The sequence below is a fragment of the Apteryx mantelli genome, chromosome 13 (genome assembly GCF_036417845.1).
Source record: "Apteryx mantelli isolate bAptMan1 chromosome 13, bAptMan1.hap1, whole genome shotgun sequence".
Lineage (NCBI taxonomy): Eukaryota > Metazoa > Chordata > Aves > Apterygiformes > Apterygidae > Apteryx > Apteryx mantelli.
Window position 1 is genome coordinate 21,481,935 of NC_089990.1, and position 16,818 is coordinate 21,498,752.

The 16,818-nt window shown below is 35.8% G+C and overlaps 1 protein-coding gene across 1 annotated transcript in view; it reads left to right on the forward strand.

Moving 5' to 3' along the window:
• The window catches only part of TMEM164 (transmembrane protein 164), a 38,473-nt gene that overhangs the window by 4,434 nt on the left and 17,221 nt on the right, over positions 1–16,818 (forward strand). The window contains exon 3 of the mRNA XM_067303982.1: positions 15,144–15,193. Within this exon, the coding sequence (XP_067160083.1) occupies positions 15,144–15,193 (50 nt within the window). The remainder of the gene's footprint in view (positions 1–15,143; positions 15,194–16,818) is intronic.

Consider the following 16,818-nt stretch of genomic DNA (forward strand, 5'->3'; position numbering starts at 1 on the left):
GGTTTCTTGCTTAGCTTTTGGAGGAAGAATGACAATGTTGTTTTTTCACCTGTCACGTAAGTGCAGCATCATTTAAAAAAAAGTGGGGGGAACCAGAAATATTTATTTCTTGATAAGCTTTTTTTTTTTTTTTAATGTAGAATGGTCACTTTTGTAGTATCTTTGACAGCTATCACATGAGGATGGAGGTGTATTTATGCAGTGCAATTATTTAGTTGGTGTGGTGTAGCAGGAGAAATGGCCTCTAGAAAGTAAGAATTCTGTTATAACTTGACTTTTTTTTTTAAAGTTCTTTCTCTACATAGAGTGCTCTTATTGAAGATAGTTTGAATACCTCTTAAAAAAAAAAAAAGAGAGAGAAAAAAACAGTTATTAAGACCGAGTATGTGATTGGACCAATGATACTGCTGTAAACCTGGCATGAAAGGGTCTGCTAAAGGGGAGACATTTTAAGACTACTAGTATATTGCAATCCTGTTTTTCCTTGTATAGCAGGAAAAGATTTAGCATATGTTTAGGGGATGAATTTTGCCCTTAGAACAGTCTATTCCAGCCAAAGGTCTGTCCTTAAGAAAATGTTTTTGTAGGAAATAGTTGCACATTGCTGGATGGTTCTATCAAACAATGATCTTTTTAGGCAAAGGGAACTAAATTAAAGGGAAAGTGATGAGAAGGGAGGAAGGCAAGGGGAAGAAGTGCCTGAAATATAGGGGAGTTCAGTTTCATGCAGTGATCTTGATCTTGGAGATGAACTTTGTGTAATTAAAATCAATGTCAAGTACATCTGTAATTTGATAAATACTAAATCCTGTGTTCACTATTTCCAGTTTTAGCTTCTTTAGAGACCTGGAGCCTTCCTGTCCTCTGTAAGAGAGGCTACTTTTTTTTTTTTTTGGAAACAATGGGCTGTTTTTAGAACTTATATAATAAATATAGCTTGACTGAGTCTGCATCATTCGGGAATCTGTCCCAATGTACAATTAATTAATTCTGCCTCTCTGTCTGTCTGTCTGTCTCTCTCCCCCTCCTCCTCCTTGCCCCCCCCCATTTTTTTTAACATTGGAAAAAATCTGATTAGGTGGTCAAATGTGATTTTTAGGTGTGATTGTAAATTTAATTTTCCTACACTGCTCCTAAATACCTTGTAATATTTGGAAGAGTCCAGTTAAGGTGTGTGTGATTTTTATATCTCTCTCTTCAAAACGTTGAATTAAAAATCAAGGGTCATTTGTAGCCTGTTGTTTGATAGCGGGTAGAACCTTTGATGAAGGTTTGAAGAACTTTTGATTACATAAATTCAGGAAATATTTATAGAAATGACACTAAATAATGGCAACAACTAGTATTGGGTAATGTGAGCAATAGCCTGCATGTAAAAGTTTAATGAGCTATTCAATATTTAAAGGGCAGCAGTATTCTAAATCAAAGCTATTTTTTATAGACTTTCATTCACTGCTGCATGTATTATGATTCTCGGGGAAAATATAGATCAGTGAAGGCAAAATTTCCTATGACAATGTAAGCTCTCCAAAATGTAAGCTATCTTCTAAATGTCTTTTAAAATATATATATTTCCTTTACCTACATAATTTTTGTGTGTATCTCCTACATTCCAAAACCTGGTACTGCTACCTAAAGAACTTGCAATTTTTAAAGCATCTTATAGAAGACAAGATGCTGTTTCAGGAGACCTGATAAAACTGAAGTTTAGTTGATTTTGATATGTTAAGGACTTTTTTTAAAAAGTACTTGAGAAAAGCCAGGCTATATATATGGAGCATAGTATGCCTTATGACTTATTCTCAAATCAGTACATTTAGCAGCTGTGTGAGCCTGTTGTAGCAAGGTCAACAATCCTTTCAGTGCTCTGAAATACTATCTGGTAGATGTGAAATCCTTTACTTCCACTTAAGTGGAAGATGTGCATAATCGCAGCTCGTAAACATCAGATTATGAAGCATGCTGCTTGTTTTCAGGTCGGCATAAAACAAGTCTTTCTTTCTAGAACTGCAGATTAACTTGTAATACTTCCTCTTAAAGCTGATTCCTGGAGAGGAAAATCATCATAGTGTGTGGTGAAAAAGGGCAGATAGAGAACAACCGAAGCACTGAGAGCACCAATATTTCTTGGCGGCAAGCCTTTTTTCTTGCCAAAGGGTGTGCTTCACTGCTAGAAGGATGGCAGCAGTTCAAGGGGCACAGGTATGTTGTGTCGTGTCATGTCATGAGACAGATCATCAGTTCTTTTATACTGGGTCTGGAATGCTCCAGAACTGGTAGTCTGGCTTTAAACTGGGAAGAAAACATGGCTCATAGGTATGGTTTAATCCATAGATTCCAATAACTGTCAGATTTTTCTTGATTGTTGCAATTTGTTTTTAAGTAATGATTTTCTTGTGTTTAAGAAACACTGTCAATTGAAGTTTGGCATTTGTTAAAAAGCTTTGACTGTTGCCATAATTAACGTCATAATTATTTACCTAGCTGAAAAAAAGTTCTGTGATAACTTTAACACTGTGTAGTTTGTTTCACCATTTTGCTTATTTTTAGTAAATTCCAGTAAACCATAGAGAAATTGAGAAATATTTTATTGGTATGAAGCAAGGCAAGGATTCTTACTAAAAAAAAATATTATTTTTTAATTTAGTCAGCTTTTTTATAGTAAATGTATCTTAAGGCTGTGAATTTAGCCAGTATTTTTTATAGCGAATGTGTCTTAAGGCTGTGAATTGCAGTTTTCTATCTCTGAGAAGATTAAAGTTCAGCCCGTTTAACTTGGAAAAGATTCGGCCAGGAGATGCTGTATCTCAGGCTGAAAACGTCCCTGTGCTTTTGTTTTAGTCAAGATTGTCACAGTAATGTGTCATGCTACCAATGAATGTTCTAGTTGAGCAATTGGGATTTAAAGCTCTAGGTTATGTCTTTGTTTTGAAGTTACTAGAATTTAGGAATACGTGCCATGTTTGAGGGTAACTCTCAGTTCTTCTGCTAATTCTTCATTGTTGCCTCCCCTTTATTCTGGGGATCTTCAGGAGAAGAGAATAATAAAGGTGAATATAAAAAGCGGGGAACTTGCAAGAAGTAATCTGACTCTCTAAACAGAATTAGTATTTGTGTGATTTGAAATTCTGGATTAGATGGAATGGATGGAAGTTTAACTTTGTCTTACCCCAGATATTTACACTGCGGGTTATTTGTATACAGATCATTAGGTGAATAATTAAGTAAGTGGATATTGGTTTCTTTTGATGGGATCATCAATTGTCATAGATTTAAACCAGATATTGGTTAAACTGTAATGTATACAGTTTGAGCAACATGTTATGGTGAGACAGGCCCTGGAATTTCCTTCTTTCCTTCTTCTCTCCATTTGTTTATTTGTTTAACAGAATGGAGCTATTAATAATTGTTTCAGTGTACTGTCCAGTGCTGTAATGTGTCATTGTTAGCTGTAATATATATTTTTTATTTTTAGGATGGATTTTTACCAATTTAGTAGTCTGACACACCATCCCATGTAGGCTGTTTGCCAGCTACTTAAATTGATGTTTCAGTAAGAGCTGCCTGAGGCCTTTGGTCCCCTCAGTGGAATGGTAGAATAAATCAAGTGGCAACAATAATTTATGGGGCACCGTATAAATTCCAGGGATTGGCATGACTTTCATCTTCTGACTACCATTCAGATAGAACCGCCTTGTTGTCTTCCTTGCACTGCTGTAAATGTTTACCCTCTTAGTAGCAGTTGGTAAGTTTTACTGCAGTGGTTGTACTTCAACCACATTCATTGTAGCAATTTGAACTGTATTGATGTTCACCGAGAGGAAGTTCTGTACCATGAATTTGAAACCTGCTAAGAGTGTAATGGGACTCGTGTCTCATGACACTTCCTCAGGACTTTAGATAGATGTGGTAAGGGTTTATATTTATTCAGATTGACAAGTAATTAGTGCCAAGTGAATTTAATTGTTTAATACTTCGGTAGTTAGTGAAATGCCAACTTAAATTACCAGGAATATGGTGCTATATGGCTTGTCTTTTTTTGGATTATGTCACTGTTCCTGTTTCTTTGGGTAACATGATGTTCTATAATAATACAACTATTACATATGTATTATCCTGATGTTTTTAAAGATTGCCTCTCACTCTAGAATGTGCTTAGTATGGTGCATGGTGTTAATTTTTTAACATAATCAAAAATCATCTCCAGATACCTTATTAATGAGATTGAAAGAACTGTATGAATCTTTGGGTACCTGCAACTTGGAAAAATAGAAACTTATTACATTCTAACATTTATATCAAGCCCAAAACTTTAATTCTCTTAATTCACTCAGCTAAACCCTCTTAATTCTGTCAGCTTCTGATGTTATATATAAAGCAGGAGTATTCTTGATTGATCTCATTAATAAAGCCTTTTTGTGCAACAGAAGGGCTAACGTATGACTCTGAAGTCCAGGGAAATAAATGTAATAAGCCAGTCACTGAAGATATAGTGGTTAGTGATTATCGCCAAAATATAATTCTCTTTGCCAATACAGAAAACAAATTATGGATTTTTGACTAGAAAACATTGGTGGGACTGCAGGTGACTTGCATTTTACTCAGATATAGGGCTCTGCAGTGAGAGCTCAGAAAACTGGGAGAAAAACTTTTCTGTTCTTCAGTACTTTGTCCACCTGAAGAAATTACAAAGGGTATAGATAGATGCAGTATTGTGAAAGGACTGAGAGTAGTTGAAACTCAGCTTTGTAGACAGACTGCAAAGGCAAGTATGTATGGTATGTGTTTTAAGGTATGATGTATATGACCATTAAAAGATTAAAACTTTTTAGAGAAAAATCTAGAAAAGTAAAGCCTTTTCCATATGGTATTGTAGCAGCTATGAGGTAGAAGATACGTCATGTATCAAGCTAAGTTTATAGTTGTTTGCATAATTCTTCCTTCATAACAGAATTCAATTCAGTTTAGACTGATCCCTTATACATATGGTAACTGTGAATTTTGGTGACTATACTTTTTCTGAGAATAACTAAATTGAAATCTTATGATCTAAGATAGTTGCTCACTGGGTAAAAAATTAGAAGATGACTGTATAAATTAATTTTAAGTTGTGCTCAAGAAAAAAAAAATCAGTGTGCTTAAGACTTGTTTTATTGCCATAATTATCCTGACATACTCAAAAGGTACTATTTTGAAACTTTTATTTTTCAGATCCTACTAGAATAACGTCAGGTGTTTTTATTTCATCTTTTAAATTAGTCCTGTAAACTCCAAAATCCAGTGTAGCCTGTTTTCTTTCAGATCTGTATTTTGTGGTTGACAGCAGTCTTTAATGGAACCTTTTTTCATGTGCAATGCCATTTTGCCCTTTTTTATTATTATTATTTTTTAATTCTCTCTTTCAGAATATAAACTTTTCTAATAGGCTTTGGGAGGCATTTACAAGGTGTCTCTGCCCTGCCTGGACATCAGCTTGGACAAAAACTATGGAAAGTTAATTATCTGAAAGTTGATCTTCTAGTCTATCAGATTTGGTTGAAATTGGCCAACAGGATCAAAAGGTAGTAAAGGCAGAATGCTTATATTTGTACAGGCGATGAACATAAAATCCTATTTTTAGGAGGGGAAAAAAAGAGTCTAAATGAAATTGAATAAAATCAAAGAACTTTTCATAAAACAAAGTCTAGAAGCCCAGTAAAACAAGGAAAATATAAGATTATGTGGAGTCTTCAGTAAAACTACCAATAAGCTCCAAAATAACCATCATCTTCCCAAATTGTTGTCCACTGTCTGCGTGTCTTTGCCAAAACATCTACTGAGGCTCAAGATGCAATCATCCCCCTGTGCTGGCCAGGAAAGAAAAGCTAGAAACATTCAGTATACTGTTCAGGTTTTACTCTACAGAACAGACCACAAGAAAATTAATTTTAATGTTTGTAACAATGTATGATTTTTTTCCCAACAAATATCAATAATTTACTTTTTTATTACTTTTGTGATCTTAGGAGACATCATTTTGCTTTTAGAACAGGAACAGAAAGGTTGAAACCAAAGTGTCCATTACTGGGGGCAGGGGGAAATAAAGGAGGAGAGAGGCAGATTATATGATCAAGTTACTGAAGACTGAGTTTTAATGCCTGGATGAATTAAGGTCTTTTAATTCTACAATTGTTTTCATTTTAGCATTTTATTTTTTTCAACTTCCCTGATCTTTTAGCATTATTTCCTTAATGTCTTCATGCTTTTTTGCTCTGGCAGATTCCCTGTAAAGCAGTTTAGTTTTTTGGAGGGACTGTTAGTCAATTTATCCTTGTAACGTGTCCAATATGAAAGAGCTGCATATCTTAGGAAATGGTATATAAACAAGTTTTTTTTCAGAATGTGCTTTTTTTGTCTACTGAAGGGATAAATGTATATGGTCCCTAAAGTGTTTCATCAGCACAATTGAGGGGCTGGTGAACTGTGACAATAAAAAAGGTATTAGTGACTTGAGGCAGAGTAGAGCAGGAATATGCTAACATGATTTTGCTTCTGTAGGAAGCTGTGATATGAAACTTCATGCTTTGCATATGTAACAAAAGTGAATATATGAATATATATGAATATGTGCATGAAAACCATTTGGAACACGTGAGCTTTCATGGTGTCATTGACAGATGTAAACACAAGTTAAATCTGCAGTATTTTATTAGGAAGTTGGAGATTTGAATATCATTTTTCTAGTCAGCTTTTTTGGTCTTCTCCCCAAGATAAGTTTCTTACTGTCAGCTTTTGCTAACAGCATTAAGCTAGGAGTGGGGAAGGAAGTAACCCACTGCTAGTGAAGGCCTGGTGCAGATGGTGATTAGAGGAAAAGGAAGAAAAATAGCCTCAGTGACACTTTTTTTTCCTCTGGACTATACCTAGGATGTCATAACTAATGCTGCTGTGATACACATAGGAAGACCTGAGTCCTATGTTAATAATTAATTGTAAAATATGAGAAGTCTAGAAAATCTTTTACCTAGGACTATATAAGGGAAGAAATGGAGTACAGGTTCTTCCAAAAAAAAAAAAAAAGCTAAGCCTATGTAAGGAGAGACTAACCTAGAATGTTCCAGTGAATATATATAGTTTACAAGACATTACTTTGTCCTATAGAGTAGAAGATGGAAATCATTCAACTTGCTACACTTCTCTCATGCCCAGGTAGAAACTGGGAGGTTGGAAGGAGGGGCAGGCAGCTTCAGATGTTTCCAGAGTCTGTTTTGTATAACACAGGAACCACTTTTTACTGGAGTGTTATTAATGCTTTGCCAGCGGTGTTGCTTTGAATCATGAGGACTCTTAACAATAGGTTAACAGTTCCCCAGGACAAATTAATCAGTCCCTGAATCCATCTGACAGCTGCAGAAAGGCAGCTGTGCTTCTTATGCTGAGACATTAAATACATTTTAGTTGTTGCTATTTAGCAATGAGAATGTAACAACCTCTTGGTGTCCGTTCTCTTTTCAGATTTGGCATTCTAAAAGATCTTACCTTATTTCCTGATTTGTCAAACCGTATTTATGAGTTTTAAAGAGTTGCTTTTTTAGAAGGCAAACAGATGGCTTTTAAATGATATGGCTGCTTTGTGCTGAATTGATAATTAATAAAAAATGATCAACATCTAACTTAAACCTAGATGCTGAATCAAGGCTATAGGGTGGAGTTATTAAAGAATATTACTTTCTGATAAGAAATAATAGGGTGATTGTTTTGAACTTGTTTTAAAAATGAATTCTGGAGTCGATTAACAAAATCTTCTTCATCTTTAAAATTATCCAGCCGCTTGAATGTTCCTTGCCTTATGTTTTATCACTGTGGGGAGAAAATGGATGTTTTTCATGTTTATAGTGAAAGCCAGTGTATGGTAACCTTTTAAACATTCCTTTTAATCTCTTTTGCTCTAAAGGGTACTTTGATACACCTAAGAAAGAGTAAAGGCTTTCATTTAGGTGCAGATTGAACAAAGGCTTACCCTCTCTCCCTTTTTTTCCTCTTTTCTTTAATTCATTCCAGAATTTGATCATGAATTTTTCATATTGCTCTGAATGTTGCAAGCAGCAATTAAAAGCTAACCTCTTCAAGTTTTCATTTCAAAATAGTGTATTAAAACAATCAATTTATGACCTGGTTAATTGAGCATGACTGGAGTGTTTGAAAAGAAAGATACATTTCCAGTCTGCTGCAGCTGCAACCAGACACTAAATCAAACAGATGGCTCACAAGAGACAGGCAAGCTGCTGTTATTAAAGGTAAATGAAATCTTCTATGCTGCGTTTATGAGATATGAGTTTTACCTGTAGCATGCTCAGGTAACTTCTGCCACAAACAACTTTCCTTGGACTTCTGTAAATGTTCCTATCTATGTGATAGTTGCTACTTTGTCTAAATTTAATCTGGAATGGTTAGTTGTGTGACTTGTTCTTTCCTTCCCCTTCAGCCTTTTCGGTTGCCTTCTTTTGCCTTTAGTTTATTTCTGATCAAGCAAGATCATCTTTTTGCATATTTCTGTCTCTCAGTAGGACAAAGATTAGTAGAAGACTAAGTGTTTCATGACAAGTTTTGACTACATTCTCTCCCTCAATTCACCAACTCAAAAATGTCATTAAAATACTTCTAAAGGGAGCTCTTTGGTGTAATATTTTGTAGAGGGTTGGAATATTTTGTAATCCTAAAACTGGAGAGGCAGCCAAGTAATAGAAAAAAAAAAATCAGTTAGCTCTCCTTACTCAGCGTGCACATGGAGTGGCACAGTAACATTAAATAAATTGTATGGTATCCAGGCCTAGATATTTGAAAAGATATTTTACTTCAGATACATTATTGCTGTTATACTCTTTAGTTGCATCCTTTTCAAACTAAAGATGGTGCTTCCCTTTGAGAACAGCTCTTGGGATTTTTAGTAGTGTCACTTTCTGAAATGCTGATTAGTTAAACTAGTGGTGGAACGTGGCTTCATCAAATGTCAAAGAAGCTAGAAACTATTAGACAAATAGACAAATGGAAAAATTTGCAGCCGACATTAGAAATGATTTTTGAAATGGCAGTGCTCTCATAAACCTTTTGGAGCTTGTAAAATAAATATATACCTTCTTGTCAGTATCTGAGAATTCTTCTAGACTTGACTCCAGCGTGTATCATAGCCTTTCATAGCCTTAGATATTTAATCAACTGTTTTAAGGTTCTCTTTTTGTAGGCTAGTCATGCCTTAGAATGGCAGGCTGGGGAAAATGCGAGCAATCTTCCTAATGTAGTAAATTTTAGCTACTCTAGGTAGTAGCCCGGCAACATATTGGGACATTTACATCTTGAAGTTTGAGTTTCTCTCAACATCTGAGTATGCTGGGGTTGTAATAATGCTGATTTAGGAAAATCTGCTTGCATCATGGCCTTTTTTTTTTCCCTCCACCAAAAGTGATTCATAGCAAATGTACTGAAGAGGCACCGCTGGATTAAAAAACAAACAAACAAACAACCTCCCCCCCCCCCCAATTCCTTTCCTTTCTTACCATGTCCAATCTGGCAATACAGTTAAATGGAAAATAGAAAACTAGGTGTGTCTGACTGTGTTCTTCACCTCTTTCTAACTCATACTGGTGCGCTTGTGCATTGCTGAAGTCTAGATTTGCAAACTGTGAAAGATTGTTTGAATAAAATTATTTCTGTATGAACTGGAAAAATCAAATAATGGAAACCTCTGATATCTCAAAATTGATCTGATAATTGCAGCATAAGTAATGCTTTAAAGTGCAAGAAGTGAAAATACTATTAGGGGTTACCATAGTGCATGCAGATTAGAAAATTAGTTCGTATTAAGTGAGCCATCAGGTTAATGTTAACATAGTTCATTGTGGTTTCATAAAGTTGCAGTCTTCTGTGAATTTTAGGTGTTTGTTCCAATATTAGATTTTTTTTTCACACTTCTGAGATGTGGATGTATTTTAATATTTTTGCCCCTAGGAAAACTGATAGAATCAATCAAAGCCCCTAAACCTGCTGCAAAATACCACTTTATTTCAGTGGATATCTAGCCTTTTTTCCATGAATGTTATTTTTGACTTCTACCTAGAGATATTATTGCAATGTCAAGGAGTAATTTTTTTGTAAATTCTGACTTCTAAAAATGAATTTATAAAACAAAATACCTGTTTTTCCCAGTTCCTTATTTCCTTTGAGTGGTTATGCTTGCTTCCAGTGATTAAAAGGGAAGGAACTTAACAGGAATTTGTGGAGGGCAAATGGAATACTTTGTGATAGCTACATATCGCTATCTTGTCAATGCTGCCAGGAAATTAAAGGTAGGGAAGGCATACTTTGCAAAATATTCCTTTTGGATTAGTTGACAAATGAAGAGTTGAAAGTAATTTTGAAGTCCTACAGAATGCCTCCTCTCATACATTACCATAGGAATAGTGAAGACTGCCTTTCATCTCTCTGTGCTTTTTGCATGGGAGGAGAGGATTGATACACAAGGGAAAGAAATGTTCCATTGACCTCACTTAACAGTGGTGTGAATCCTTATAGACTTTGCTCTGTTTACTTCGTAGAGAGAACAGTGCATCTAAGTCCAAACGAAGAAACGTTTTGCTCTAGGTCATGATGTTTCTATCTTTTGATCCCTGTGCAGCTCTGTAGTCTCTCACGTGATCCTGTTTGTGATTACAGGAGTTTTCCTGAATGAACTCATGCAATATTATCTTGATATGGTCTTCAGAATAGTCCTTTTACATACAGGCTCTACTACCTACCACAGTAATGCAGATGACTAATAAATTAGATTTAAGAAAATAATGATCTCTGATGTTTAAGGAACTCAGACATGGTATTTCTTGGAAACTCCATCAAATACTGAATGACTGGATCACGTACATGTTCACTCTAGAAAATTTTTAAGCATATTACTGCAGGGGGGAAAATATCCTTTTCCTTCTTTGCAGTCTGTCCCAGACCTACAGATATCACTTGGAGCTTTCTCCTCTTTCTTGGTGCATGGCTCAAGAAATGGAATGTGGAATAGGCTGATTCTTGGGTTGGTTCAATGCAACCATGAGTTTAGTCTCTTTCAGGTCTCCTCTCAGTAGACGAATAGTTAGGCAGTGCAATCCTCTTCCTTACAGTCTACAACTTATAACAGCCCTGCTGACCCATCATGTGTTCTGGTGTGACCTTTGTATTTGGGCTTGTGCAGAGGGAGTGCTGGTCGTGCAGTTCTTCATGCCAGAAATATTTCCCATGGGGATGGACGATATTTATGGTCTTGCAGAGCAACTAGGAATTTGACTGGCTTTCTGACTTCTGTTTTATTCTGGGTCCTCAGGCTTGAAGTGAACTTCAATTTGCAGATTTACCAGTGTTTTGAATTTCTTTGTAGTTTATTACTTGAAAAGAATCTCAGAATCTCCTGATCCTGTGCTGGTGAAAGATTGAAACGCTGCTTTCTGTCTCTCAAGCATCCTCACTCGCAGTGCTGTGCCCACATTAAGGAAACGCGCAGATAACAAGTCCTAAGACCACACATGATTTTGTATCTTCTCTTTCTCTCACTCCCATCACCCAAAATCTTTTTCAGGTTGAAGATTCTTGATGTGTTAAGTTGATCCATCTATAGAAGCTATTCAATATATTTTGATCATTCTTGTTGACTTCTGTAACCCTTTCCCAAATCTGCTGTATTTTCAGTGGTGTGTGTATAGAAGTGAGAGGGAAGGGAATGACTAGAACTGTGCCCAGAATTCAGCATGTCAAACAATGGATGTTTTATAGCTTATTTTTCCTCTCTAAAATGTTACTTTGTACATTTTGGGCTTCCAGTTAATTCTTTTGTCCTTCTTTTCCTTTGTAACATGCGAAAATGTAATGGGTAACACATCTGGCAAAATGAGGAGGGATATTGAGGTTGTTTCTTAGCTTTTTTCTAAATTGAAAGTTTAGCTATTCTGCCTTGAATGTATGCAACGATGATCAGATAGAAACGTGTGTGGAAGAGCCTCCTTCAGTGTACTTTAAAATAGATGTTGTCTTGTGTCTGCAACGTATCAGCTAGGATGGGGGCTATTGTCTCTGCTAGTCTGAGCAAGTAAAACCTTCAGAGTTTCACCAGGAAAACAGAAGCTGGGTACTCTTCACAGCCATGTCACTAACTTAATATGATATTGTTCAGTTTATAAGACTTGGCTGTTTTCTACCTAAAGGCTAAGGATGGTGTTTCCAGTATGAAAGTGAAATGTAATATTATTATGGGATGAGTATGTGAACACTCAGTATGTTAGAGCTTATGAGTGTCTGCTGTGAACGAGATATTTTCAGGCTGCTAATTACTATGTGAGCTGAATGATAATGCTCTCTAATGTTTAAATGTACTCTGTGAAATAATCTTTTGTAAATCTGATACAAGGGGTCTGTAAAGCATTCCTTTTAAGAGGTTGTGAGGTTTATTTATCATGGAAAGTAGGTATTTAGAGAGAGAGTGCTTGATATTAAATTGCTAAAGCTGAAACATTTGAAGATCTATTCCACTGTCTTTAAGTTTTAACATAAACATTCTAGTTAAATTCCCTGCTATCCTTTCCAAAAATGAAAGTCAAACACATTTTTCTGAAAGATCCCTCATAACAGAGGGACTTGTACGCTCAAAATACTAAATATTTCTTTTGCCATCACAAATCCTGAAACTGTGTGTGTTGCTGTAGAGCTGACCTGAAAATGAGCAGCTGTGAATCCTTTTCTCTTTTTTGCCTGTCTCTGAGGCAGTAAAGTATTTTTGATTAGGTTGATGTGTTCGTCTCAATCTTTGTAACTATTACGACCATACTTTTAAAATACTTGCATTGTTTCACCACAATGGTGAGATTCAGCTGGTACATTAAGATTCAGCTGGTACATAGAGTTGTACTCTAGTTTTTCCTCTGCTGTTCAGTAATTGGAGTGCTCTGCAGTCAGAAAAATAAATGACTGGTGTGATTAAGACACATTTCTGTTTTGATTATTTTGTGTACACAGAGAAAAAAAAAATATTTTTTAAGATGTAGGAAATAAAAAGAAAAAAATAAAATACGTACTGGAGGAGTAGAATTTTCTTCATTTAAGTATGAACAATGCTTCTAATGTAACACCTCTCTTCTGTCATACTTATGAATGTAAGGAAATCATAAGATACCTGAATTTAAAGCTTCAAATAAACTAGTAGGACTCTAAGTGCCTTATCTCATGAAATGTTTAAAAAGTTTGACTAATATATACAAAGAGCATGGGAAAAACTAGGTATTATAAAAGACCTGTAGAAAACTTTTATGGTCCCCACAGAAGGGAAAATTTTATGGTCCACCACAGAAGGGATATACTCCACAGCTGAAGGAACTTTAGTCTAGTTAGTAGACAGTCTGTTGCAAAAATATCAAATGATGGAATAATGAAATGTAATTAGTAAGTGTTGGACACTTTTCCCAGAAGCCATAGGGGCCTTAATGTGTAAGGTGGTATATAGACCTCACATAAGATTTTGTGGTATATACTTTTTTTTTTGCCTTTGCAAAGAAAGCCTCAACTAGCAGATTGTCATCATGCATCCATTGTGTTCGCTTACTCTTTAACCTTCCTTGATGAGTTGAAATGCCTTGCTTTTTAAATAGAAGACTGTAGAGTTCTGTACGACTAAGGAAAAAGATTTTTTTTTTCCTGTGAGTGTGTGTACATTCTAAACTGTTATTGAGACTGATGGACTTGAATTAAAACATACAAGTTGATTAGAGAAATAAATGGCTGTATATTAGGAACCTGCACTGGAAATAAAATATTTGAAATGTGCACATTTATTCATATGGTAATAACAGGCCCTTTTAGACACAAGGGCTGAATAGAATGATCCAGGCTTCAACCTTTCTATTGTTGCTGTAGCAAGTACATGACCTGATAGTAATTAATTTGAACATCTATCATTTACCTGGCCAGGTACGCCCTGTAGCACTTCAAAGAAATATGTTTGTTGAATTTATCCAACTTGTCCCCAAAGCAGATATGTTCTTCAAATATTCTCACTTGAAGGGATTTAATGATTTGACTAGTAGCTTGACAATGAAATAATCTATTGTGCACTTATTTTAGAAACAAAGAAAAAAGCATGATCCATTTTTCACTGAAATACTTTCTCTCACAGAGCAGACTAAACTAGGTAGGATTTCCCCCCCCACCCCTTCCTCCCAGTAGTGGGCAATATTAAAGAAAAATGGCAGGGGGAGGGGGGGGAGGATTTAGCACTGAACACTTGCACATTTTTTTTCTTTGTATTCTGAGTAAAACTTGCTGATATGAAGTGTTTTAAGTTGCTGTGAGAGGTTTGGACAACAGTATCAAAGGATGACGGTTATCCTTGAAAGTTGGATGGGAGACTGTTGCTGATCAACAATATTTTATTACATAAAGATTTAAACCAGGTTGTATTTATGACAGGAGTCTGGCCTATAAAAAGAAACAAATATATGCTGCTCACACTGCATTATGTTACTTTTCATCTTAGGAAATAGCTAGTTAATTACTGGTGAAATTTAAACAGTACTTCAAAAATACTCTATGGAAATAAGGCAACAGGCATATTTAAAGATGACTACTAAGGTTATCCATAGAACAGATACTGAGATATCCTCCGGTCATGATAAGGTCCCTGCTGTGCTGAATACCAAGCATTTATGATGACAAAGCTCTCCTTTGCTTCAGCAGTGCAGGACCCAGCTCTTGAAGATCTAAGTGATTGGTAATACAGTAATCTGCTTTACAAAAAGCCCTGAGAGAGAGTTAGATATATCTATATCTAAATATATATATAAATATTTAATAATGACAGAATTTCAAATGGACTAGAGTTTGACTTGCTTCTTAGGAACTGGCAGAAGCTGAATCCTAGATGCTGCTCATACTGCTTAAATCCTTGTATATGTAGGTAATGTTAGACTTTTTAATTTATTCATGATTTTTAGTCTTTTCCAGCTCTGCTGTAAAACAGTCCTTCTAGTTAGAAATGATCTGTGACATACAAAACTGGGGAAGAAAGATGTACAAAATAGAGTTTAAATAAGATTGTATCATTAATTTCTTTCTTTCTTTTTTTTTTTTTCTTAATGTTTCAGATTTTTCTTCTTGCCTGTCCTCCGTGCCGGGTTGCAATGATTCTTTTCAGGTAATGCCTTGTCCTTGCTACATTTCTGTCTACTTGCATGATGTGCTTTAGAAGTTGATCATGGCTTAAGTCATAAAATATTAAGATATGCATCCAGCCCTTAGTTAGAATGACATACTGATTGGACTGAAAGATGAGACCTTGAAAAGGATCATGGCTTCAATTGTGGGTGCTGAGTCCACTTACCCTTGTTTCTTTTGTACTGGTGGTGGCTTTGGTCTCACTAACAACATCCATTAATTGATGAGAGCACAGGTGTCCTTCTACAGATTAACCTATGGGCTTGTTTAATTTATGTCATGTGCCTTGTACTTTCTGATTATCTTCACTAAAAACTAGTAGCTGATCTTTATGGAAGGCCATATGTACAGTATGGGTCTATTTTTTAAAATGTGGAGATAAGTTAAATAGTTAAAGCAAATTCTTACTGATTTGGCTATTTCTCAAATGTGTGCAATCTTTTCTATAATATTGCTTATCGTTACTAGTTTTAGGAAGTGGTCTAATGGACTAGTGCAGTAGAGTCCAGTAAACAGCCCATACTTTTAATAGGTTTGTGCCTATAGGGTCTTAGAGTTCTTGTTCTCAGAGGCCCTCTCTCACGTGCATTGCATGATAGGGGTACCACTAGTCATGTTGTGGGGAGGGTCATGGGACTTCCCAGACAGAATGATGATCAGGAATGGCTGTAGTTGCCACCATGACAGTTCACTCGGCTCTTTCTTGTCTTAGTCTAGGCAGTGACTGGAAAATATGATGCTGGGGGCATGCCTCATGAATTGTTTTGGAGGTGCTACTGTCTGGCTGCAACTTTTCCCTGCTGCTCCTTATTTGGGCAGGGAGTAGGCTGAATACAGAGATACAGTACTAGTGCCTCTTCATCTCAGAGAGCGTGCAAAGTAAGTCTGGTGTCTAGGAAATCCTGGATTTACTATGCATTTGCAAAGGACTGGTTGCAGGGCAGAGGCTGCAGTATTTGTTCTTCTTCAGAATGAGCCTTTCTGTTTTCTGAGGTCCTGACGTATAAATGACATTTGAAGAACTGTTTTGGAATTGTAATACCTTTTTTCTTTTTTTTTTTTTTTTCCCCCCCCTCAAGTTACTTACAAACTTTGTAATTTTTAATAGAGTTTATGACAGGCAGCGGTTGTATAATGAATTTTATGCCTTACTTTATCTCTTATATAAAGTAAACTTAAACAGTTCTGACCTTACTTCTGTGTGCACCTGATGCAACAGTGGTTCAGGGAGAGAGAACTGAAAGCTGTACGAAATACAGCACTGTAAGTTAAATACTACTTTCTTTCCCTATTCTTCTCTTGAGATTCACTGTTGCATCTTGACAAATATAATTCTTCTTTTATTTAAGTGACTCAAAAATCAGACTTCTTCCAAATTCCTGAAGCTTTAGTTTGATGTCACGTACGTTTATGGAGTTGGATGGAAGTAAAAACTTCATCAAATATCTATTTTAAGCTCTGAAAGCAAAATGAACAGCACAATTTCAACCATTTAGCAGCCTGGACCATGAACAGGATTAATATGAACAGGCAGTCCAAACCTTCCAGGAATCCAAAGTTCATTATAGAAAGCAGTCCTACTTCAGGAAATTATTTAAATGTTTA